Source organism: Oncorhynchus masou, chromosome 1 (genome assembly GCF_036934945.1).
Source record: "Oncorhynchus masou masou isolate Uvic2021 chromosome 1, UVic_Omas_1.1, whole genome shotgun sequence".
Taxonomy (NCBI): Eukaryota; Metazoa; Chordata; class Actinopteri; order Salmoniformes; family Salmonidae; genus Oncorhynchus; species Oncorhynchus masou.
The window spans coordinates 29,384,671-29,408,030 of NC_088212.1; the positions used below are offsets into that span (position 1 = coordinate 29,384,671).

General features: G+C 43.9%; 1 protein-coding gene across 9 annotated transcripts in view; it reads right to left on the reverse strand.

Annotated features, from left to right (window-relative positions):
• Nucleotides 1-528: 528 nt before the first annotated feature.
• LOC135541468 (AP2-associated protein kinase 1-like) overlaps nucleotides 529-23,360 on the reverse strand; it is a 38,441-nt gene continuing 15,609 nt past the window's right edge. Inside the window, exons 10-21 of one of the 9 annotated variants that reach the window (XM_064967777.1) lie at nucleotides 23,165-23,319; nucleotides 22,011-22,180; nucleotides 21,256-21,471; nucleotides 20,273-20,466; nucleotides 19,806-19,993; nucleotides 19,594-19,689; nucleotides 17,164-17,259; nucleotides 13,399-13,503; nucleotides 13,140-13,211; nucleotides 11,495-11,656; nucleotides 8,983-9,093; nucleotides 529-3,926 (exon numbers count right to left, since the gene is read on the reverse strand). In XM_064967777.1, the coding sequence (XP_064823849.1) occupies nucleotides 3,109-3,926; nucleotides 8,983-9,093; nucleotides 11,495-11,656; nucleotides 13,140-13,211; nucleotides 13,399-13,503; nucleotides 17,164-17,259; nucleotides 19,594-19,689; nucleotides 19,806-19,993; nucleotides 20,273-20,466; nucleotides 21,256-21,471; nucleotides 22,011-22,180; nucleotides 23,165-23,319 (2,383 nt within the window). In that variant the 3' untranslated portion in view covers nucleotides 529-3,108. Of the gene's footprint in view, nucleotides 3,927-5,151; nucleotides 8,221-8,982; nucleotides 9,094-11,494; nucleotides 11,657-13,139; nucleotides 13,212-13,398; nucleotides 13,504-17,163; nucleotides 17,260-19,593; nucleotides 19,690-19,805; nucleotides 19,994-20,272; nucleotides 20,467-21,255; nucleotides 21,472-22,010; nucleotides 22,181-23,164; nucleotides 23,320-23,360 lie in introns of those variants that run through there. The other 8 variants (XM_064967832.1, XM_064967811.1, XM_064967785.1 and 5 more) reach the window with 8 other exon arrangements.

Genomic DNA, 23,360 nt, shown 5'->3' on the forward strand with positions numbered 1-23,360 from the left:
CTTTGAAGCAGGAGGGACTGGTGCATTTCACAAAATAGATGGCATCACGAGGGAGGAAAATTATGTGGCAAAATTGAAGCAACATCTCAAGACATCAGTCAGGAATTTAAAGCTTGGTCGCAAATGGGTCTTCCAAATGGACAATGACCACAAGCAGACTTCCAAAGTTGTGGCAAAATGGCTTAAGGACAGCAAAGTCAAGGCATTGGAGTGGCCATCACAAAGCCCTGACCTCAATCCTATAGAAAATGTGCGGGCCGAACTGAAAAAGCGTGTGCGAGCAAGGAGGCCTACAAACCTGACTCAGCTCTGTCAGGAGGAATGGGCCAAAATTCATCCAATTTATTGTGGGAAGCTTGTGGAAGGCTACCCAAAACGTTTGACACAAGTTCAACAATTTAAAGGCAATGCTACCAAATACTAATTGAGTGAATGTAAACTTCTGACCCACTGGGAATATGATGAAAGAAATAAAAGCTGAAATAAATAATTTTTTACTAAGATTAAATGTCAGGAATTATGTAAAACTGTGTTTAAATGCATTTATTGTATGGTTGTGTCAGAAATATGAACTCAACTTGGACAGAAAAGGTAAGGAATGTATTTGGCAATGATTATGATAAGCCTATACACCGAGTGTACAAAACATTAACAACACCTGCTCTTTCCATGACAGACTGATCAGGTGAATTTCAGGTAAAAGCTATGATCACTTATTGATGTCACTTATTACATTTACTTCAATCAGTGTAGCTGAAGGGGAGGAGACACGTTAAAATGGATTTGAGACATGGTTTGTATGTGTGCCATTCAGAGGGTGAATGGGCAAGACAAAAGAGTTAAATGCCTCTTAACGGGGTATGGTAGTAGGTGCCAGCCCAGGCGCACCAATGTGTCAAGAACTGCAACGCTTCTGTGTTTCACACTCAAGTTTCCCGTGTGTATCATGAATGGTCCACCACCCAAATGACATCCAGCCAACTTGACAACTGTGGGAAGCATTCTTGTGGAATGCTTGACACCTTGTAGAGACCATGCCCTGACGAAATGAGGCTGTTCTGAGGGCAAAAAGGGGGGTGCAACTCAATATTAGGAAGGTGTTCTTAATGTTGTGTGTGCTCGGTGTATGCATGTTTATAAATGAAATTTTGTCTACCCGAGAAATTTGACAGCACAGTATTCAGAGGTAGCCTACAAACGTTAATGGAAAAGGAACCGTCTCTTCTACCGTTAAACTGAGCTTCACGCCGGATTGCATAGAGCAAAATACTTGAAATAGCTAATCTATTTACTATTGTAAAGTGGGTTTAATTAATTGAGAAATGGGATAAATTGTAGCCTATAATAACTTGCTTTAGGCCTATAGGCAATTTTGTGAATATGAAGCCGTTAGTCAGAAAAGGTGAGGAATTAATTATGAAATTATCATGGAAATGAAAAATTACTTTTCTAATATTTTAGAATGCAAAGAAAATAGATCTTTGCTCATCTCACTAATGACAAATTACTGTATCTTGTTATATTTAGCAACCTGTTTTTGTTATTAATTTGATTATTATTATATACAGTGGCTTCAGAATTCACACCCCTTGAATTTTTCCACATTTGGCCATTTTATTTTACAGCCTGAATTTAAAATTAATTAAATTGAGATTGTCTCACTGGGCTACACACAATACCCCATAATGTGAAAGTTGAATTATGTTTTTAGAAATGTTAACAAATTAATAAAAAAATGAAAAGCTGAAATGTCTTGAGTCATCTCTTTTATGGCAACCTAAATAAAATAGTCTCAAGTCACAAGTTCCATGGACTCACACTGTGCAATAGTTTAACAGGATTTGTTTTAGTGACCATCTCATCTCTGTACACTACACATACAGATAAGTGTAAAGTCCCTCAGTTGAGCAGTGAATTTCAAACACATATTCAACCACAAAGATCAGGGAGGTTTTAAAATCCCTCGCAAAGCAAGGCACCAATTGGTAGATGGGTAAAAATAAACAAGCATTGAATATCCCTTTGAGCATGGTGGATCAACATTGTAGTTACTCCACAAGACTAACCTAAATGACAAAAGCCTGTACAGAATAAAAATATTCCAAAACATGCATCCTGTTTGCAAGAAACTGCCAAAAATATGGCAAAGAAAATTTACTTTATATCCTGAATACAAAGCGTTATATTTGAGGAAAATCCAACACAACACATCTGAGTATGACTATATTTTCAAGCATGGTGGTGGCTGCATCATGATGGGTATGCTCGTCATTGGCAAGGACTAGGGAGTTTTGGGGAATAAAAATATACTAGAGGTAAGCGCAGGCAAAATCCTAGAGGAAAACCTGACTCAGTCTGCTTTCCAACAGACAAATTCACCTTTCAGAAGGCCAAGACAACACTGAATGTTCCCGAGTGGCCTAGTTACGACTTACCAATAAAGACTCACAGCTGTAATCACTGCCAAAGGTGATTATAACATGTATTGACTCAGGGGTGTGAATACTTATGTAAATGAGATTTCTATATTTAATTTTCAATAAATAACCAACATTTCTATAAACATGTTTTCACTGTCATAGGTTATTGTGTGTAGATGGGTAAACATCCATTTTAGAATTCAGGCTTCACATAATTCACTAAATGTGGAATAAGTCAAGGGGTATGAATACTTTCTGAAGGCCACTGTATTCATGCACAAGGCTACTATGCTACTTTTCCCTTAATTGCATTGCAAAAATTCAACCACTTGAAACTGCATACGCATGGAGGCAGGATAATCACATTCTCACGTCAAGTTCAGTTTTTATAAATGACAACTTTTGCTTAAACTGCTGCATGCATGTTTTGGGGCATATTTTGTGTATACACAGCATTTATAAATGAGGACCCACCTCAATTCTGCTGTAGCAAAAAAACACATTGATGACCTTGCTCAATATCTAGAATGATCGAAGTTTGTAAGGACAAGATCTTAAGAGTTCTATGCTGCCTTGCAGTCCAGCCCCGGTGCAGGTGACAGCATGCAGTGTGTATGCCTTAGTGTAGTGTGCACAGGTGTGGGCTCCAATGTTGGCTCCGCTTCCCTGTAGGGAAGGATGGGATCTTTCAGGGCTTTTCTTGTGGGGCCTTGATGTGAAAGGGCGCAGAGACAAAGGGGTCTACTGAGTTCACCTCTGAAGTCCAGGAGTGTAAGGGGCCCACAGCAGCTTGCCTGCTCACATTGGATACCACCCTCTGAGCTGTCACAGGTTGGTGAGGCAAGGGGCCCTCAAAGTGTCGGGAGTACTTGGCCAGGGCCTGTGGGCGGAAAGGTTGTGTGGCCACCTGGCTCAAGAGGGCTGGTTCAGGGGCCACAGGGTGAACCACAGCTGGGTGAAGGTTATGGGTCTTGGGCTTCACAAAGGGGGCCTGCAGGAAGACGTCTGGATGCTGTTGAGCCACAACAGGGGGACGTTGGAAGGGGGCATTTGCGAACACGTCGCCTGCCTCCTCTTGTTCAATCCTGAAGGGGGATTTGAAGAAGACAACAGGGACAACTTCAACCACCCTGGCTTGCTGTGGCATCTGGTGGGAATGATTCAGGGATGGGGCACAGAGGGATGGGGTAGGTTGGTGGGAGGAAGTGGAGAGTTGTGGGTGTGATAGGGATGGCTGGGAGGATGGGAGGAGTAATTCAGACCCCTGCTCCTCCTCTTCATCTGAATCCAGCAGCAAAGGTCTGGAGCCAATGCAGTCATGAACCACATGAACCACGTCACTGGCCCTCCTGCCCTGCTCCTCCTTCACTCTCTCGTCTTCCTCCTCCTCATCATCATCGCTGGAGTGGATACAGCCTTCGTTTGCTCTGTGACCTTCTCCAGGCAGCTCAATTTCAGAACCCCCCTCATCCAGCACAGCGTAACCATTACTCACCCCTTTCAGCTCTGCAGAGGAGAGAAGGCACAGAGTAATGGATAAGACTTGAGATGTGTAAATGGAGACAAGATGATACAGCAACTGAGTTGACATTGAGAAACCTCTCGCAGCTCTGAACACTACGGTCTGTGGTCCTTTGGTCTAATGGACCATCAATTAGGTCAATCCCAAAAATGACAAGTACTACAGCTCTACTGCAAACAAGTAAACACCATGGAAACAGAAATAGCAGCACAATGGTCCAACAGCAGCAAGCCAGCACGACTACATCAAAAACACATGTTCTACTCTGTACAACACAATGTGACAGACAAAACTATTCAGCACCATCACCACAACAAAATACATTTACATTTCCATTAATTGATTTCAGCAGACCTGCAACATTCTCTAAGCATATACACTCAATACCTCATCAAAACAATTCCATGTACCATTACAGAGCAAGTAATGATGTCAGATTTAGGGTTGTAATTAGTAAGTTATATAAATATATAGGGACTTGATAAGAAGGAAGTGGAGCTATGGAAAGAAGGAGTGAGAGGACTCACAGGAGCAGACACAGAAACAAAGAGAGAGGGGGGCAGAAACAGGGGCAGTCTTACCTTGGTAGTGCAGGTAGCAGGAGTTAGCCGGCAGCTCCAGAGGTATAGGGTTAGTGGCAGCCATTGTAGGGCAAAGTTCAAAGTCATTCAGAAGGCAAAGAGGTGGGCAGGGTGTGAGTAAGAGAAGAGGTAGAACTGTAGCTCTAAAGCATCTCAACCTCCCACTGGATTGAAAGGCAAGAAGCTAGGTGTGTGAGTTCTAGTCAGTGAGAGCCCTCAACCCCATGTAAGAGTGCAGTGTGTTAATTAAGTGTGTTAGTTGCTTAACTGAGTGAGCACCAAGGTGTAATAGGATGATTGGGCACTTCCATACTGTAGCGTCAATGAGAACTGTGTTTCGATCAATAGGGCAAAATTATTTATTTTTGTTTCAAACTGCGGAGGCCTCTGAAAGCCATTAGCGCATTTATGAGCTGCCTTACTGACAGCATTCACTGTCTGAAGTGTGAGCCTTGACATTGTTAGGGAAGTGAATTATGTGGGTGTGTGACTAAGCAACAGACTGTGTTGACCAGCCAAAGGATAAATACTGTGCCTATAGCTACTTGCTCGTCCAATCATCTCATAACACTAGCATATATTGAACTACATTTCCTACTGGTGAACTGAAAGACATCAAGAAGACTAGTTATGTCCACATTTACATGTTTATTTAAGGTCCCTTTGTTTTCTTTTTTTCTTATTTCATAAAAATAGAAGGTACACACTAGATAACTCTTAAATTTCACATATTAACATTTGCTGTTCATGTCAACAGTTTAGATTTAATCAAATTATACTTGTCACCGTTTCCCCTAGCAAACACACTCGGTACAGCTGTTTCACAGCAACACAATTGAAACTCTACTGGCAAGGCTAGACCTCTACTGAATACAACACTGTGGTGTCTAAGAACAATATGAGCACTACTGTAGAATTGCATAGGTTAGCTACACTAAACCTGCAGAAGACTGAACTGTACAACAAGTAGATCAGAGAGAAAAATTAATAAAGAGTAGCTTTACTGATTATCTGTCCATACACTTCAGATTCCACAGGCCAATTTCTGTACAATATATGGTTTGGTGAGGAGGGGTAAAACAATGTTTTATCGCAAAGATACTAGCAGTAACGTCAACGGAAATGTATCATTTTGCTTTGTATACTTTCCAAGTATGGAAACAACTTTTTGACATGCATTATACGGGTTTGCATTTCAGTTTCTGAAATATTGTATCATTTTGATATGCCTCAGAATATCAATCAAGGGTGGGTACAATGTAGTGCATCACATCCACTGATTATGCTTGCTGGGAGGAGGATAAAGATGAGTCAAGATACATTTTGGTTCTGTTTCCAACAAATTATACTAATTGCACTGTAACTTGTAAGTAGGTAGGCTAGATAGCTTTTGTGATACATTTAGGGGTTAACAGTAAAGGAGTAGGACAATAAGGGACAGCGATATCAGGAAGACCCTTCCGTCATACACCCCGTTTTCAGCGGGAGGGCTCAAAGAGTTGGAAGAAATATATTCCCTTCAAGCTATTAAATAAGCTACAGCTCAGATAAAGAAAATCAAACTAGAAAAAAGTCAAAACCAGGGATGAGGTGTGATGACAATACCTCAATAAGGTACAGTAAGTAACAAGCACAGAGCTATCTTCAGAAACAACCAAATTAAGATAGGGAAGCAACTAGACCCATGGTTTTAACTATGCTAAAATAGTCTTCCACAAGACCAAGAAGGATAGACAAAAATACTGTGAACAAAATGGTGGGACAGGATGGTAGTACTCTTAAATACAGCTTCATAAATAATACACAGAAATACATTTTTTTTCATTCAAATATATGTACTTGTTATGAACTTTATATATTTCATATTGACTCACTTCATACATACATTCATTCTATAGTACTATCAATAGTCACATTTATTCATAACATTTTTTTTAAATATTAAAACACTTTCAAAGTAGTAGTTACAGTACATTTTTAAAGGGAGAATGAGGACATTGAAACAAGTGGTTTTATATACATAAGAGTTGGTGGGGAATGGAGTTGTCCAGATTTAAGTTGGACATTACATCATAGGCAAGCAACATCAAGGTGTGTGTGTTTGTGTGGTATGGATGGATGGGTAGATCGGACAAAAGGGAGGTGGATATGAATGATTATGAACATGTGCAACAGAGGCACATGGAACAAATAGAGAAACGGATTGCCTGTACTGTATGGCTACACCAGCACAACACAAGCAGACAGACAAAACCCAAGCTGCAGCTAGTTCTCGCTCTGCTGGCTCACTGGTGAATATGAACCGACTCATTAAATAACCATTGCACATTTCTGTTGTACCTGCGAGTCTTATTCTCGTGCTTATTCCCATGCTCAATATGGCACCCTTTTTCTATCCCAGACTCTGACTTTACAGCTGCTAACCTTGCCAATGTGCCGAGGATAGAAACAAACAAACCCACATATACCCAATAAAGCTCTTATTGGAATACACATGATCAAAAGACAAGGGCATTCAAATAAATCACACACATTTAGAATAATACCACGATTGCATCAACCTTTCCAGACAATTCTTAGACTTAAGGGCATAGTGGAAGGGGAAAAAATGCACCAGCTCAATATAATCTTAAAGGAGGACGACAGGAAATTCACAGCACAGGAACAATAATCCCAGGAGACCTTCAGATAAACAGATTGTAGCTCTTACGTAAAGCACAGCCAAGATAAACATGGTTGCACAGTAAAGGAGATGGTTGTTGTACCAGACCTGAATATCAGCGCCAGTTTGGGGGCAGCTGGCGACGCCTGTAGAGATCAGATGTCTACTGTAACGGTGCACGTTGCACAAGCGTTTATGAGATTACAATGGCAGACATCTTACAACAGGCTGCCAAACATTCCCAGGGGGCAGCAGTGGATCACAGCAGTTTGCTAACAGTTAAACACACCGCAGAAGACCAAGGACTGACAGCTTATCATCATTATTAGTCCCCCCTGTATGCCCAATGCAAGCAGCTCTAGATAGTTCAGTCAGCATATGCTTTTCTTAAGGGCAACTGCTTTGCTCTATAGACTATACATGGTCATAGCTGCTACAGGAAGAGTGCATACAGATAACCAGGAGAGCTAGAAGCACTGTACAGTTGTGTTACATGGTCAGACCTGTGACAAATAGGTATGCCAGGGGTGGATTGTATAAGTGATCAAACATTGTAGAACCCAGCAAAGACAAATCGGGTTATGGGCAAGCCAGGCAGTATGTGCATGAGGTGGGGTTGAATCTGCATGGAAGGACAATTTGGAATGTTGACAGATTGTTGAAAGCGTGATAATGACCCTAGTGCAGCCAAGACAGAAGCAGACAATGTGTCAGGGTGGGGGGTTAATGCAAAGTTGTTACACCAACATGGGAATGCCAACGGCCACCATTGTATCAGGCAAGCAAGAGATGGTGGGGGGGGGCAAGGAGGCACACCGGAGAAAGTTTTCACTAGTCCATTTCACCTCACAAGGTGCTACAGAAGTGCCTCTGCTGCCCCCTCTCCATCCCCTACGTGTTACGATTGCACGCTGCCCCTTCGACCTCTCTCCCAACCCCCCTAGAGGTCGATGAGCTGATCCACCAGCAGAAGGGAGCGGGCCATGTTGGGGATGCTGGACTCTGAACTGCCACTGTTGCTGCGCGAGTGACCACCTGAAACGTGCCAGAAAGAGAAAGAGAGGGAGACAAGGACATGGGGGGAGCAAGGAAGAGAGAAGAGGGAGAAAGGCGAACAAGCGGGAGTGAGAGTAATATTCAGAGAAAGAATTTAACAGAGAACAGAGGCCAGAACATATAATGGCAAATAATTGAGAATCGGTGAAAGAGAGCAGAGAAGAAAGCAGAATGACAGGAGCAGACAGGGGTGAATGAGGGACAGGGAAGAGAAGAAAATAAATATACAGAAAGTAAGCTGAGGTTATCTATATGCAGCCGCAGCATTTCAGGGAAAGCGTGCTGGGAGGACATATTGTAAGTCGTCCTACCCTCTAGAAGAAGTACTCCTTCAAGCTCTGCCTTTGGTGCTTCTGTTCTGACAGACTACAAAACAACTGCAGAACGGTGCCTCCCTTTGATCGGAACTGCCAATTCTTATTGACAACGTTCAACCAATGAAAAGTGAATGAGAGAAAGCTAAGAGAAACCCACCGATGTGAGAGCATGCTAGGATGAGGGCTAGCTGAGGTTACAGCACAATCCAGCTATAGTCGCTCTCATCAGGTGTAAGTGATGAACTAAGTTGTTAGCTAGGGTCTTCTCAGCGATGGCTGTGCTCATTCATGGTCACCTTGGGTTATATGGGTTGAGGGTGACAGCTCATACAGGACAGTACTCTGGTCTTCAGAAGAAATGTGTGGATCAACGAGACACGTGGATCCATACCCTATCTACATTCTGCTGGTCTACCTTACATACCTTGGTTGTTGGAGTTTTTGGAGATGAGCACAGGGATGGGGTCAAACTCGTCCTCAGTGCCCTTCTCCCCAGCCTCGGGTGGCTGGAAGCCCGACATGAGGTAAGCAGAGTCTGCAGGTGGAGGAGAGGAGGTGAAGGGGTGATGGAGGGGGAAGGTTAGCGCAGCACAGAAGAGTGCGAGTGGGGGGAGGGTGCAGGGAGTACAGAGACAGATGCGGCCAGAGCAGTCACAACGTTAGTACTAAGCCATGCATCTGATGTGGCTTTTGTAAATGAGTCAAGGGTCTGCAGAAGATCCCACAATGCTGTGGCTGCTGTATAGCGCTACAAATTAATACCTTACTGTTTGAACTATGAAGGGCTGTTGATACAGGCTGCCGACAGGTCAGTCGACTTATCTTGATATTACTAATATGATAGATACATTCAAAGGTCACTTGCCTTTGAACGTGTATTTCAGTGTTTTGACTGGGCGTTAAAGCTGAGAGATATTGCAGGCGTGAGGTTTAGTTTTGGCTGAACATAAGTCGGAGGTCAGACTTGCTGAGGGGCTTTACACACAGGTAACACACTGAGTGTACAAAACATGACAGACTGACCAGGTGAATCCAGGTGATGTCACACAATCCACTTCAAATCAGTGTAGATGAAGGGGAGAAGAAAGGTCAAAGAAGGATTTTTAAGCCTTGAGACAATTGAGACATGGATTGTGTATGTGTACCATTCAGAGGGTGAATGGGCAAGATCAGGATTCATATAGACAGTACAAGTCAAATTCAGTACTTTTTCAAGCACTAATATTTACTTTCAAGGATCATCAATTTGTTATAGTTCCCATTATTTGCAATTGTTTTTAGTCGCAGTCATCACTTCCTTACAGGTACAGCTCAATAATACGAGTTTCACTTTATTTACTATATGATTGGTCATATAGTAATTACTGATGATGTGGTCAGTCATTACTGATGATGTTGACTGATTTCCTTATATGAACTCTTAACTCAGTAAAATCTTTGAAATTGTTGCACTTATATTTTTGTTCAGTATACATATTAAAATTGTCTTTATATTTCACTAAATGACATGAAAGTGAATTTTGACAGTGTAAAAAGCCATTCGTAGACTCAAAAATATTGTATTCTATACCCATTAGAGAGAAGAAAATTAAATTGTGCGTTTGATAAGATCAAAAGACACAATTTACATTTCTGGGGACCCCAAGTTTGGAAACCACTGTACTACTAACCTCGCTCCCTGCTTGCTTCAATGCTTCCCCCTCTCTGTGTATCTCCTTTGCAGCTTGACACACCACTGTCTGTCTCACTACTCTATAAAGAAAAGGTATTTCGTTATGAGAACTTTAAGTAGCCCATCTTTGGATTACAGCTACCGGTAGCTTAATTTCAGTCAACTGCCCCTGCTGAGGTCAGGTTTCATTCAACATTAGCTTCTAACTTCATCCTTCTAGCCAGCTAGCTACCTGGCTAATAGCCAGAGCCTTTGAACTACCTAGCTAGCTAGACACCTGACTGAAATATAAGCGACTATTTACCAGTTGTACACTATAAGCGACTATTTACCAGTTGCCACTATGTCTGGGCTGAGGTAGTTCGTTTCACCTCTCGGCATCATACATCATAGGCGGAGTTTCCCGTTGGACAGAGTAGTGAATGAACGCGCTGCTAACAAGGCAAATCCGGGAGATTAAACGCCATTTCCCAAATATAAAGGTAAGTAAACATCCTTGGTTGAGTCACTCATTCATAAACATCAATATCCTGCCAGGCAGGAGGAATCTATTGTACATTTGACCGGCATTTTAGCTATTGATGTGACGTTTGGTGGCACCTAATCAGTCAGTTCTGCACCGGCCTGGCTGAGTGGCAGTGTAGGTAGAATGGGCGAGCTCTCCTGGCAACGAGAGTGCAAAACTTGAGGAAATAAAACTCAGTAGACTGCCTGGAAATTAATTTGCACGACCAATGGATTTTCTAATATTTTTAATATTAACATAATTTATAATGTTTTCATCTCATTTTAATTAAAGTACTTTGTAAGTACCAACTTGAGAAAATGTTTGATTTTCAAGGTATTCCAGTAGTTGAATTTCAGAGTGCCAAATTCATGTATTAAGGACCTTGTGCAAAACCTACAAAATCATTTTTTAAAGTGCCTTTGAATGGGGTTTGGTAGTATTATGGTAGCTAGGCGCACAGGTTTTAGTGTCAAGAACTGCAACACTGCTGGGATTTTCACACTCAACAGTTTCGGTGTGTATCAAGAACGGTCCACCACCCAAAGGACATCCGGTCAACTTGACAACTGTGGGAAGCATTGGAGTCAACATGGGCCAGCATCCCTGTGGAACGCTTTTGACACGTTGTAGAGTCCATGCCCTGACAGAGGCTGTTCGTTCTGAGGGAAAAGGGGGTGCAACTCAATATTAAGAAGGTGTCCCTAATGTTTTGTACACTCAGTGTACAGTATATGACAGCTGGTGAGAGGGTCTTACCAGCAGGTGCTTGGGCAGTGCCAAATGAGACAGAAGCCAGCTCATCCAGACAGGAGGCAGAGGAGCAGGAGGATGGAGGTACACAGACAGTTTGAACCCCAGGGGTGGAGGTGTGAGACAGCAGAGAGCAGCCCAGCAGAGAGTCCTCCACAGCTAGAGGGTCTGAGGGAGGAGAGGCCAGGGCACAGGGGCCAGGATGTAGGGAGGAAGAAGGAAAGAAAGTAAACAGGCCATTAGCCCAAACAGGAAAAAAAGCATTGGGTTAATAAGCTTGCTCACCCTCTTCCCACAGAAAAAAAGTTCAGACCAAAAGTAAATTTGAGCCTCCTCTTATAAACAGAGTATACAAAACATCTGCTCTTTCCATGACAGACTGACCAGTTGAATGCTATGATCCCTTATTGATGAAACTTGTTAAATCCACTTCAAAATCAGATCAGTGTATATGAAGGGGGGAGACATGTTAAAGAAGGATTTTTAAGCCTTGAGACATGGATTGTGTATGTGTGCCATTCAAAGGGTGAATGGGCAAGACAAAATATTTAAGTGCCTTGGCACCTACTATCATACAATGTTCCAGGTACACCGGTTTATGTCAAGAACTGCAACGCTGCTAGGTTTTTCACAATCAAAAGTTTCATGTGTGTATCAAGCATGATCCACCACCCAGAGGACATCCAGCTAACTTGACACAACTGTGGAAAGCATTGGCAGCAACATGGGCCAGCATGCCTGTAGAACGCTTTCGATACCTTGTAGAGTCCATGCCCCGACAAATTGAGGCAGTTCTGAGGGCAAAATATTAGGTGTTCCTAATATAAATTTATCCAAGTACTACCCTGCTCAAACCCCAGACTAGTAATGGTACTGTGCTGTATGTAGTAGTTGGACCAATGACAGGAGCATGGTCCATTAGTGTCCTCTAGTGGAGCAGATTTCCACTACAACCAAAAGCTGAGCAAAATAAAACTGCCCACTGAATGATCAAACCCAGGGACAGCAGACATGCTCTGTTGCTCAGCAGTAGCTGCCTTGTCCCCAGCTCCAGCCTATTTTCACTGGCTGTCGGAAATGTCATCCATTACACAAACATTCACACTCTGCTCATGTTCATCTGGAGCAGAACAGCACTGCTAATCAACAGTGCACTGCAAATGTTTTCCTGTTCACCCTTAAGAGTACGTCATAGTAACGGTTCATTGCGATGAACCGAGACGCTCGCTGTCACAACCATTCCAGACAGTCTCGTTAATTAACAGCAATAAAAGAAAATGGTGACAGGGAATCATATTCTGCTGCAAGCAAACCTGTCAGCACAGCCTGGCAGGGCATGTTTGAGCAGGCTACTGATATATGACCCGATCCTTTCAACACCAAGCAATAGTTAAAACAAAGGAAACCACAACTAAGCTCCTGAATCAAGACTGATATGCTGGTATGACATTGATGGCAGAAATAACACTCACTCAATCTTAGTGAAGGCAAATCCCTCTGTGTTATCCCAATGCATTGTGGCCTCACACACAGAGCACACACACAGACCTCACACACAGTGTTCATTCATGCACACCAACTGATGTATGGCAACAATGTAATAACACTACCTATAATTCAAGGCTGATACAGAGGAGTGGTAAAAACTAACCTGGCAGGCTGGCTGAGGCTGTGTCCAGACCCAGGATCAGAGAGTCCACATACATATCAGCCTTAGCTGCAGCTGAAAATGGAACAGGAGAGATGGTCGGATAAAGAAATGAACGAGAAGGACAGAAGGAATTAAAAAAGCTCCAGGTAATAAAGTATATGAGACTGATCTGAGTTCATAAACAACCAGAAGCATCTCTCATATCTGGAGAGGATACAGGAAGGGGAGAGACAGGCATGCAGACAGGATAGCCTGATACCATTGCTATTGCCCTCTCCACAGCTGCTGAAGGGGTCAGCCAGGGGCAAAAGGTCAGGGAGCAGCAGACAAGTCTCAGGGGACTTCAGTCCCTCAATCAGCTTCTCTGTGAGCCATCCAAACAGAGGGACAGGAAGAGGAGAGGGAGGACCAGGAGTGAGAAAGGCATAGAAAGAGAGGAAAGGAAGGGAGAATTTGCATAAGCAAAGTTGGAGTAGAGGGAGAAAAGAGATGAAGGCTCATTTAGGTACCACTTAGAACATGGTAATTAATTATGCTATCAAAATGAGCATTAGTTGGTAAAGGGTAACGCTCACAAGGGGTAGTAACGGTTAGTTCTTGGATTTGTCACTTTTCTACTGGCTGCATCATGTTTTGCCATGAGGCAGCCCTGTCCCTCCTGCTTTCCTATTCAGCAGAGGGGCATAAAAAAAGATGAGGAAAAAATAAAATCAACCCTCGTGTGATATTAGAGATCACAGAGCATGCTTGAGTAGAGGACAAGTTTATTTCAGCTGGGCCCACTGTATTAATACCATTCATGTCAAACTGGTAGTGAAGCGAAACAGCATGCCTTCAAAAGGGAGTGTGTACCCTGATCGTCTTAAACCATCAAAACACAAATCCATCCAATCAAACAGACAAAGATAAACAACTAGCAGCTAGTGTCATTATCTCATCTGTATTTGGCCATTAGTTGACAGATTAATTTCAATATGGCAGACAAGCATTGCCAAACAGTCTCAAAGAGCAAAATGTCAGCTTATACACAAAAACATACCAGGGGTTAGCTACCATAGCGCCGTTCCAGACTAGGCCGACATCACTGACTGTCCTTACATGACTCTTCAATTTCATCACTGAAAAAGTGTTGGATCACCCAGCACTATCGGACTGATGGCATCCTTATTAAGTCAGCTTTGCTGGGTGTGCCAGGTGTGTCACAGACAAAGCAGGAGAACTGTCTTCAGGATATATGCCTCTCCAGCAGGTTAGTACATCCAAACAGCCTGAGTGCAAACCAGGTGCATGCGTGTGGGAGTATCTTCTGGGTCAAAACCTCCTCTCCATACATACTTACAGGTGACTGGCTGCTATGGGGGGACAGAGGACCTTGGGCAGGGGGTGTGGGCTCAGAACATGACACAGCACAGCTGCCCATTTGCCCCCTTCACTAAGGGATAAAGGTCATAGGTCAATGCTAACAAACTGCTATGACACAACAGCTGTGCATTCCAGAGCCATTTTAGATGTATGGCTCTGGTGTACTCCTCGTTTGGCACCATAAGACAGCAGCATGCACTGATCTGTGAGGAAACAGATTCTCTTTCTAATCCCCTTTAAGAATGACATATTATGAAAATTGAATAACTAGACAATAGGACCATCCCTTCTGAAATATGCTGTGGCGCAACAGGCTTGGAGGTCCTTACATCTGGCCTGTGGTTATGTGAACTTCTACAGACACTGTGCAGTGCTCTCCCAACAGAGACATTTGGGCTTCTGAGTGGCGCAGGGGTCTAAGGCACTGCATCTCAGTGCTAGAGGCGTCACTACAGACACCCTGGTTTGAATCCAGGCTGTATTATTGGGAGTCCCATAGGGCGGTGCACAATTGGCCCAGCGTCGTCCAGGTTTGGCCGATGTAGGCCGTCATTAGAATTTGTTCTTAACTGAATTGTCTAGTCAAATAAATAAAAGGTTACAAAAGCAGTGATGCAGTTCCTGTTGTTGACTCTTCCTTAGGGCACTGATGGATAGAGAACACTGTGTAGAACAATGTGTGAGTGGGGAGAGGACAGAGAAGATTAACCACACCCTGCTTATGTAACAGCCACAGGCTGCCTTTTATCCCCTCAGTCCCCACTGACTGACTGTCACTGGAGCCACTCTGTGGGCCTTTGCACAGACCAGTCTGAGCTAAGACAGTGTATTGCTCCTGTGCCATTTGGAAAAGCAGTCAACTACCAACTGAAGGAAGAGCTCAGATGTGATGGTAAACTTTCCCACTTTTGTCAGTGACAAGGGCATTCTGAAGCAGGCACCTCCAGAGGTAGGCTACAGTACAGCAATCCAATTAACAAAGAAGAATGTGTCCTTCTGGTAAGCAGGCAACAGTGCAGTTAGAGGCACGGGTCCACAAGTGTGAGGCGATCCAGTCTCTATTCATAGGAGCTGAAAGGGAATCAACGAGTGCGTTTACTGCGCTAACAGGACAGGAACAATAGCATGACAGAGCAAAGCCATGTAATCTCAGAGTCATTATATAAACAATGGCTTTAAAAGGACATGAGCTATAGGACATACACTACATGGTCAAAAGTATATGGATATCCCTTGAAAATAGTGATTCGGCTATTTCAGTTGCTGACAGGTGTACAAAATCAAGCACACAGCCATGCAATCTCCAGACACAAACATACTGTTAATGGTATTTTTTATTTTACCTTTATTTAACTAGGCAAGTCAGTTAAGAACAAATTCTTATTTTCAATGACGGCCTAGGAATAGTGGGTTAACTGCCTTGTTCAGGGACAGAACAACATTTTTGACCTTGTCAGCTCGGGGATTCGATCTTGCAACCTTTCGGTTACTAGTCCAATGCTCTAACTACTAGGCTATCTGCTGCCCCAACTGAAGAAGACCTGTGACTTTCAATCAAGTCAGTTAATCAAAACTGCCTTGCTAGAGTTGCCCCGATCAACTGTCAGTGTTGTTATTGTGAAGTGGAAACGTCTAGGAGTAACAATAGCTCAGCCACAAAGTGGTAGGTCACACAAGCCCATAGAAAGGGACTGCAGAGTGCTGAAGCACGTAGCGCAAAAATCAGTTCCAACACTCACTACCGAGTTCCAAAGTGCCTCTGGAAGTGATGTCAGCACAAGAACTGTTCGCCGGGAGCTTCATGAAATGGTTTTCCATGGCCGAGCAGCCGCACACAAGCCTAAGATCACCATGCGCAGTGTCAAGCGTCGGCTGGAGTGGTGTAACGCTTGCCGCCATTGGACCCTGGAGCAGTGGAAATGCGTTATCTGGAGTGATGAATCGCACTTCACCACCAGCCAATCCGACAGACGAATCTGGGTTTGGCGGATGCCAGGACAACAACTACATGACTGACTGCATAGTGCCAACTGTAAAGTTCGGTGGAGGAGGAATAATGGTCTGGTGCTGTTTTTCCATGGTTTGATCTAGGCCCCTTCGCTCCAGTAAAGGGAAACCTTAATGCTACAGCATACAATGACATTCTAGACAATTCTGTGCTTCCAACTTTGTGGCAATAGTTCGGGGGAAGGCCTTTTCCTGTTTCAGCATGACAAATGTCCCCATGCACAAAGCGAGGTCTATACATAAACGGTTTGTCGACTGGCCTGCATAGAGCCCTGACCTCAACTCCAGCGAACACCTTTGGGATGAATTAGAAAACTGACTGCGAGTCAGGCATAATTGCCTAACATCAGTGCCTGACCTCACTTATGCTCGTGGCTGAATGGAAGCAAGTCCCCACAAAAATGTTCCAACATCTAATGGAAAGCCTTCCCAGAAGAGTGGAGGATGTTATAGCAGCAAAGAGGGGGAACAAATTCATATTATTTTATATTGAGATGTTCGACGAGCAGGTTTCAATACTTTAGGCCATGTAGTGTATACAATCCACTAACATGAGTGTCTCAGGAACGTCTATGTGCAAGAATTGAAAAAGACAGACAACTGGAACCTGCCACTTCATTCCACAACAATGTTGCATGCTGGGAAAGGGCGTTACCTGGGGTGTCAGAGAGGGAGTGTGTGTTAAAGGGGTCCGGGCCACTCAACATCTCTGAGCCTGCATCCAAACTCAGGATGTCAGCAGATCTCTCAGCTTAACATCACACAGGGAGAAAGAGAGAAAGAATGAGAGCTATCAGGAGAATAGGGGGAGGATGGATGTTGATTTTTTTTTATTTTTTTTTTTACAGTTATTGATCTAATTGAAGTCAACAAGATGTCATTGAGGACAACAGAGCTGAGGATAACACAATAAACAACATTATTGAACACTAGTTTCTGATGGTCGAGAAGGGCTTTCTAGAACACAAGACAGTTGGATGTCTCTAGGACCTATATATTTATTTTTATTTAACCAGGTAGGCTAGTTGAGAACTAGTTCTCATTTGAAACTGTGACCTGGCCAAGATAAAAGCATAGCAGTGTGGACAGACAACAGAGTTACACATGGAGGAAACAAACAGGTCAATAACATAGTAAAATAAATAAATCAAATAATCTATATACATTGTGTGCAAAAGGCATGAGGCAGGCAATAAATAGGCCATAGGAGTGGATAATTACAATTTAGCAGATTAACACTAGAGTGATAAATGATCACATGAACATGTGCAGGTAGAGATTCTGGTGTGCAAAAGAGCAGAAAATTAAATAAAATAAAAACAGTATGGGGATGAGGTAGGTAAATTGGGTGGGCTATATACCGATGGACCATGTACAGTTGCAGCGATCAGTTAGCTGATCAGATAGCAGATGTTTAAAGTTGGTGAGGGAAATATAAGTCTCCAACTTCAGCGATTTTTGCAATTTGTTCCAGTCACAGGCAGCAGAGAACTGGAAGGCGGCCAAATGAGGTTTTGGCTTTAAGGATGATCAGTGAGATACACCTGCTGGAGCGCGTGCTACGGGTGGGTGTTGCCATTGTGACCAGTGAACTGAGATAAGGCGGAGCTTTACCAAGCATGGACTTGTAGATGACCTGGAGCCAGTGGGTCTGGCGACGAATATGTAGCGAGGGCCAGCCGACTACAGCATACAGGTCGCAGTGGTGGGTGGTATAACGTGCTTTAGTAACAAAACGGATGGCACTGTGATAAACTGCATCCAGTTTGCTGAGTAGAGTATTGGAAGCTATTTTGTAGATGACATCGCCAAAGTCGAGGATCGGTAGGATAGTCAGTTTTACTAGGGTAATTTTGGTGGCGTGAGTGAAGGAGGCTTTGTTGCGAAATAGAAAGCCAACTCTCGATTTGATTTTGGATTGGAGATGTTTGATATGAGCCTGGAAGGAGAGTTTGCAGTCTAGCCAGAGACCTAGGTACTTATAGATGTCCACATATTCCAGGTCAGAACCATCCAGGGTGGTGATGCTAGTTGGGCGTGCGGGTGCAGGCAGCGAACGGTTGAAAAGCATGCATTTGGTTTTACTAGCGTTTAAGAGCAGTTGGGGGCCATGGAAGGAGTGTTGTATGGCATTGAAGCTCGTTTGGAGATAAGATAGCAGTGTCCAAGGAAGGGCCAGAAGTATACAGAATGGTGTCGTCTGCGTTGAGGTGGATCAGGGAATCGCCCGCAGCAAGAGCGACATCATTGATATATACAGAGAAAAGAGTCGGCCCGAGAATTGATCCCTGTGGTACCCCCATAGAGACTGCCAGAGGACCGGACAACATGCCCTCCGAATTGACACACTGTACTCTGTCTGCAAAGTAGTTGGTGAACCAGGCAAGGCGATGGTGATTGACAGAGTCGAAAGCCTTGGCCAGGTCGATGAAGACGGCTGCACAGTACTGTCTTTTCTCAATGGCGGTTATGATATCGTTTAGTACCTTGAGCGTGGTTGAGGTGCACCCGTGACCGGCTCGGAGGTGCACAGTGGAGAAGGTACGGTGGGATTCGAGATGGTCAATGATCTGTTTGTTGACTTGGCTTTCAAAGACCTAAGATAGGCAGGGCAGGATGGATATCGGTCTGTATCAGTTTGGGTCCAGGGTGTTTCCCCCTTTGAAGAAGGGGATGACCGTGGCAGCTTTCCAATCCTTGGGGATCTCAGATGATACGAAGGAGAGGTTGAACAGGCTGGTAATAGGGGTTGCGACAATGGCGGCGGACAGTTTCAGAAATAGAGGATCCAGATTGTCAAGCCCAGTTGATTTGTATATATACGGACACCTAATCATGACGCAACATAAAGCACACCGTACTTGCTACAAAGTTACAGAAGCTAGACCAACAACTACACAAACCAATATTAATACATTGTAAATGAGGAAAAATGGAGAAAACATTTGTCTTAAAGATTTAGAGACTAAGCCAACACCTAAAAACACGAGGACACATCATGGGAAATATGTAGAGATGAGGGAGGGATATTAACGTAGGTATGACACAGAGGGAGGGAAGCTGTTGAAAACATGGACAGCCTTACCTGGGAAAGCCTTGCCTGTAGCACCAGCAGCAGAGACAGGCTGCAGACCTGGAATGAGGTTCTCTGTGGAGAGGCTGGCCCTCTCCCCTGTTGTAGCTGTCATAAAGACATACACAATTAGGTAAAAGAAAAAAGCATCACCTTTGTTCAATCTACCACCTATCCATTGCACTTTCAGATGTGTATACGCAGATTGGGCATTGTGGTCTTACTCTCGACCAGCTTGGTAAAATCCTTGTTGAGTAGCTCCTCAGCAGTGAGCTTGGAAAAGTTGTCATCACCAAACGGGTTCCAGCTGCCAGACGGTGCAAAAGGAGCTGTCTGGGCACCGCCCTCACCTGGCTGGTTCACACTCTGCTGGGAGGAGCAGGGGGAGCCAGAGGGGGTGGTGCTGGCTGACCTACAACACACATACGGAAACACAAAAGGTTACAGAGGAAATCATCCATCTCATTTATCTTATGTACAAATGAGTCTGTGCAAATAAGAGCATGTAAGCAAATATGGGCGAATTAAAAGTCTATTGAGTTAATTGTAGATTAAATAGACAGTTTATTCCTGTGTTAAACTGGGCTATAAAGGGGATGTTTATACAGTTGCCTGTTGTATATTCATTGGCCTGAATCTCACTCTCTGTGTCAGTAGAATAATTGGACAGTTGATTGTTAATTCAGCTTACTTGGACTTGTTGAGGCTGGCCTCGGCTGCAGCCGCCTGCAGTAGCTGGGTGGACCTGCTGACTGGGACCCCAAACACAGCACTGTGGGTGACATCGCTCAGTATGCGCCTGTGGCCACCCCGGGGGCCCATCTTTGGGGAGGAGGGGGGCGTCAGGGAGCCAACCTTGTGGAGCCCACGGCCAGATGCCAGAGGCTGGGGAGGAAAGACAGTCATGAAGATTAGGAAAAATATCACACGGAATATGAAAATCAGAGAGAGAAGGAAGAAAATTACAGGTGATATACAGGTTGATTAGCCATTCTCTAAGAGAGGATATTATTTCATTGCATCCCAAAATACAGAACAATTGCAAAACCACATTGAAACAACTTCTACTGGTTAGTGAAAAGACATGGTTCATTAGTGGCAAAGCGCCAATGTAGGGTCTTGAGGATGATCAGTTATTGATTATATTTGTTGTTGTTCAGAGATTGGATTTAGAAGATTCAGAACAATAAATAACAAAACACTGGAATCAAGAGACGGAACTGAGTGGTGACAGGTTCCAGGGACAGAGATGTTTCATGACAGCCTTAGACATTAACCATAGTGAAAGGAAAAGCAGCCAGACAGCTACTAAAACTCATCTTTTTGGTTGGATATCTTTGAACACGATGCAAAGCATGAAATAGGTCTTTGATAGAAAAAACTACAAAAAATATTAAAAGATGACAGTCTTTACATGGTTTGTTTGCACCTTATTACAGCCCAGATGTTTACAGGATACAGGACAAATCAAAGAGCAAGTATTTCTAAAATCTTTGACATGGATCAATAAAACATGCAGTTATTTTAAAGGGAACTAATCCAATTCAAATGTAGAATGTATACAAAGTCAGTGTTAGGTGATTAGCTAGATTCGAAGCCCCCAGACAGAAGGACAGGGCCCGTTAGCCCCCCTGTCCCAAAGAGCAGCAGGCTGCCAGAGGGGAGGGAGGTTACCGTGGGCTCAGAGTCACAGTCAGAGTCGGAATCAGGTGCAGCAGGTCCTGTGGCTGCAGGCTGAGGGGGAGCTGTTGTTTGGGGGGAGGGGGGCACAGGGCCGGCTGGTGGCTGCAGAGGAGCAACAGGGCTAGCTTTGGGCTGCACAGCCACAGAGCTCTGGGGGGCCAGCATGGGAGGCTGCTGCAGTTTGTAGAGGGTCTGCACCAGCTGATGCTGCTTAGGGATAGGATAGTGGGAAAAACACAACCAGTGCTCAGGGAAACCTCTCCCTACTGTCTCATTTGGCCAAGTCTGGGATGAGTTATTGCTCTGAGAAGTGCAAACCAGTTCGCCACATGTAAATATCCTTCTTAGCCCTGTGTTTTTCATGAAACTTGTCATTTACAGTATTTACATGTGGTGAACTGGTTTAACAGATCAGAGGAGAGTTTCTGCAAAGTCAAAGTTATTCCATTTGATTCAATTTAATTCAAAACCACAAGGTTATTCAGAGGTCCTGATAAAAGTGCACTCTGTATAGAAACAAGTTGGAAGACAATACATGGATACAAAACAAACAATGGCATCCTTACATACACAGCATGAGCATACAGGGGACCATGTTTATGACCAAGGAGTCTCCAACTAATACTATTTAGAGAAAGTGAATGGAATATTGTGAAATTACTTCATATTATTGGCAAATGGCAACAAGATAGTCAACACAATGTAATATATAGTGCCTTCAGCAGACTGATATGAGATATGCCCACCTGGTTGACTTGCTGATGTGGGCTGAAAAAGGCTGCTGCCTGCTGCTTCATGAAGAGACCCTGCTGGTGCTGGGGCGTGGCCATGGGTTGCGAAGAGGTGGTCTGAGCCAGTGGGGATGTGGCCTGAACTGATTGGACAGCAGCAGCAGGCTGGGCGGCGGCTAAAACACCTGTAATACAGTGAAGATGGTCGTCTTGTAACAGCCCTGCTAAACTACAGCAATTGGGCATCTGGCAATGCCATCAGCCATTGAGGGAATGCTTCTTTTGAAATCAATGAAAGCTGCTATAATGCCGATGTTGCGCCCGCGTTGCGTCACATCCAATGGCAGCGTCCAAGCTCAAGAATCGCTGCGGTTCAATTCTCTGATGCACGTGTTCATTCTATCTTGTGAATTGAAATAAAGTTCATTGTGGTTGTATATGGCCTTGACTATACACCACTGCTTATTTGACATTTTAGTAATTTAGCAGAGGCTTTTATCCAAATTTATGACGTCAAGAAGCTACTAGCTAGCAGAAACTCTAGCTAGCTAGAATGACTATGTTCACAGTGTAAACAAAAGCAACTTGTAAAATTAAAGGATCATTCAGTACAACCCCACTAGCAACAATTGAATGAGTATTTGCAAAAAAAACTGGACCAAAGATATTGTACTTATGCATAATCAATGAACATGGTACAGTAGGGGAAAATAGAATAAGATGCCCTTCCCCTCTGCTCCTCTCCGCTCTCAAAGCATGGCCCTGTGTAGTAGGTAATAGGTCACATTGAACCGACGCTGATGGCAAAGCAATACATAGTGGAGCTCAAGTGTAAGGCTGACTTCATAACAATGGACTGAAACAGACAAGCTTGAAGCTCCCATCTGTCTCTATACAAACATATGGACAGAGACTATGAATGTCACCAAGGGCTCATTAATTCAAACCTTATCCTGCTGGACAAATTGAACCACTGGGATTACAAGGCCATGTTATGTCAGCCAAAGATGTGGGACAATTCAATGCAGGATGCCCATCTTGGTGAGTGCTTTGTTACAGGATAAGAGACTTTCACTGCTAGCAGGCCTCAGCTCACACATCATCAGATCCTTACGGTTCAAGCTTTGAGAAGCAGAGGTGGTATAGAGGGTAGTGTACTGTATGCGTACCTATGGGCTGGGGCCCTCCTGCAGCCACGTTGGGTCTCTTGCGTGGGGTGAGAGCTGGCTGGATGGGCAGGATGCCTATGGGCTGGGTCGCTCCAGCTTTGGGGCGTGAACGGGGTGCGATGGAGGTCTCCATTGTAGGGACAGGGTCTGTGAGCCTTGGATGGGGAAAGGAAAGGCAGGTTATCATTGCTGGAGC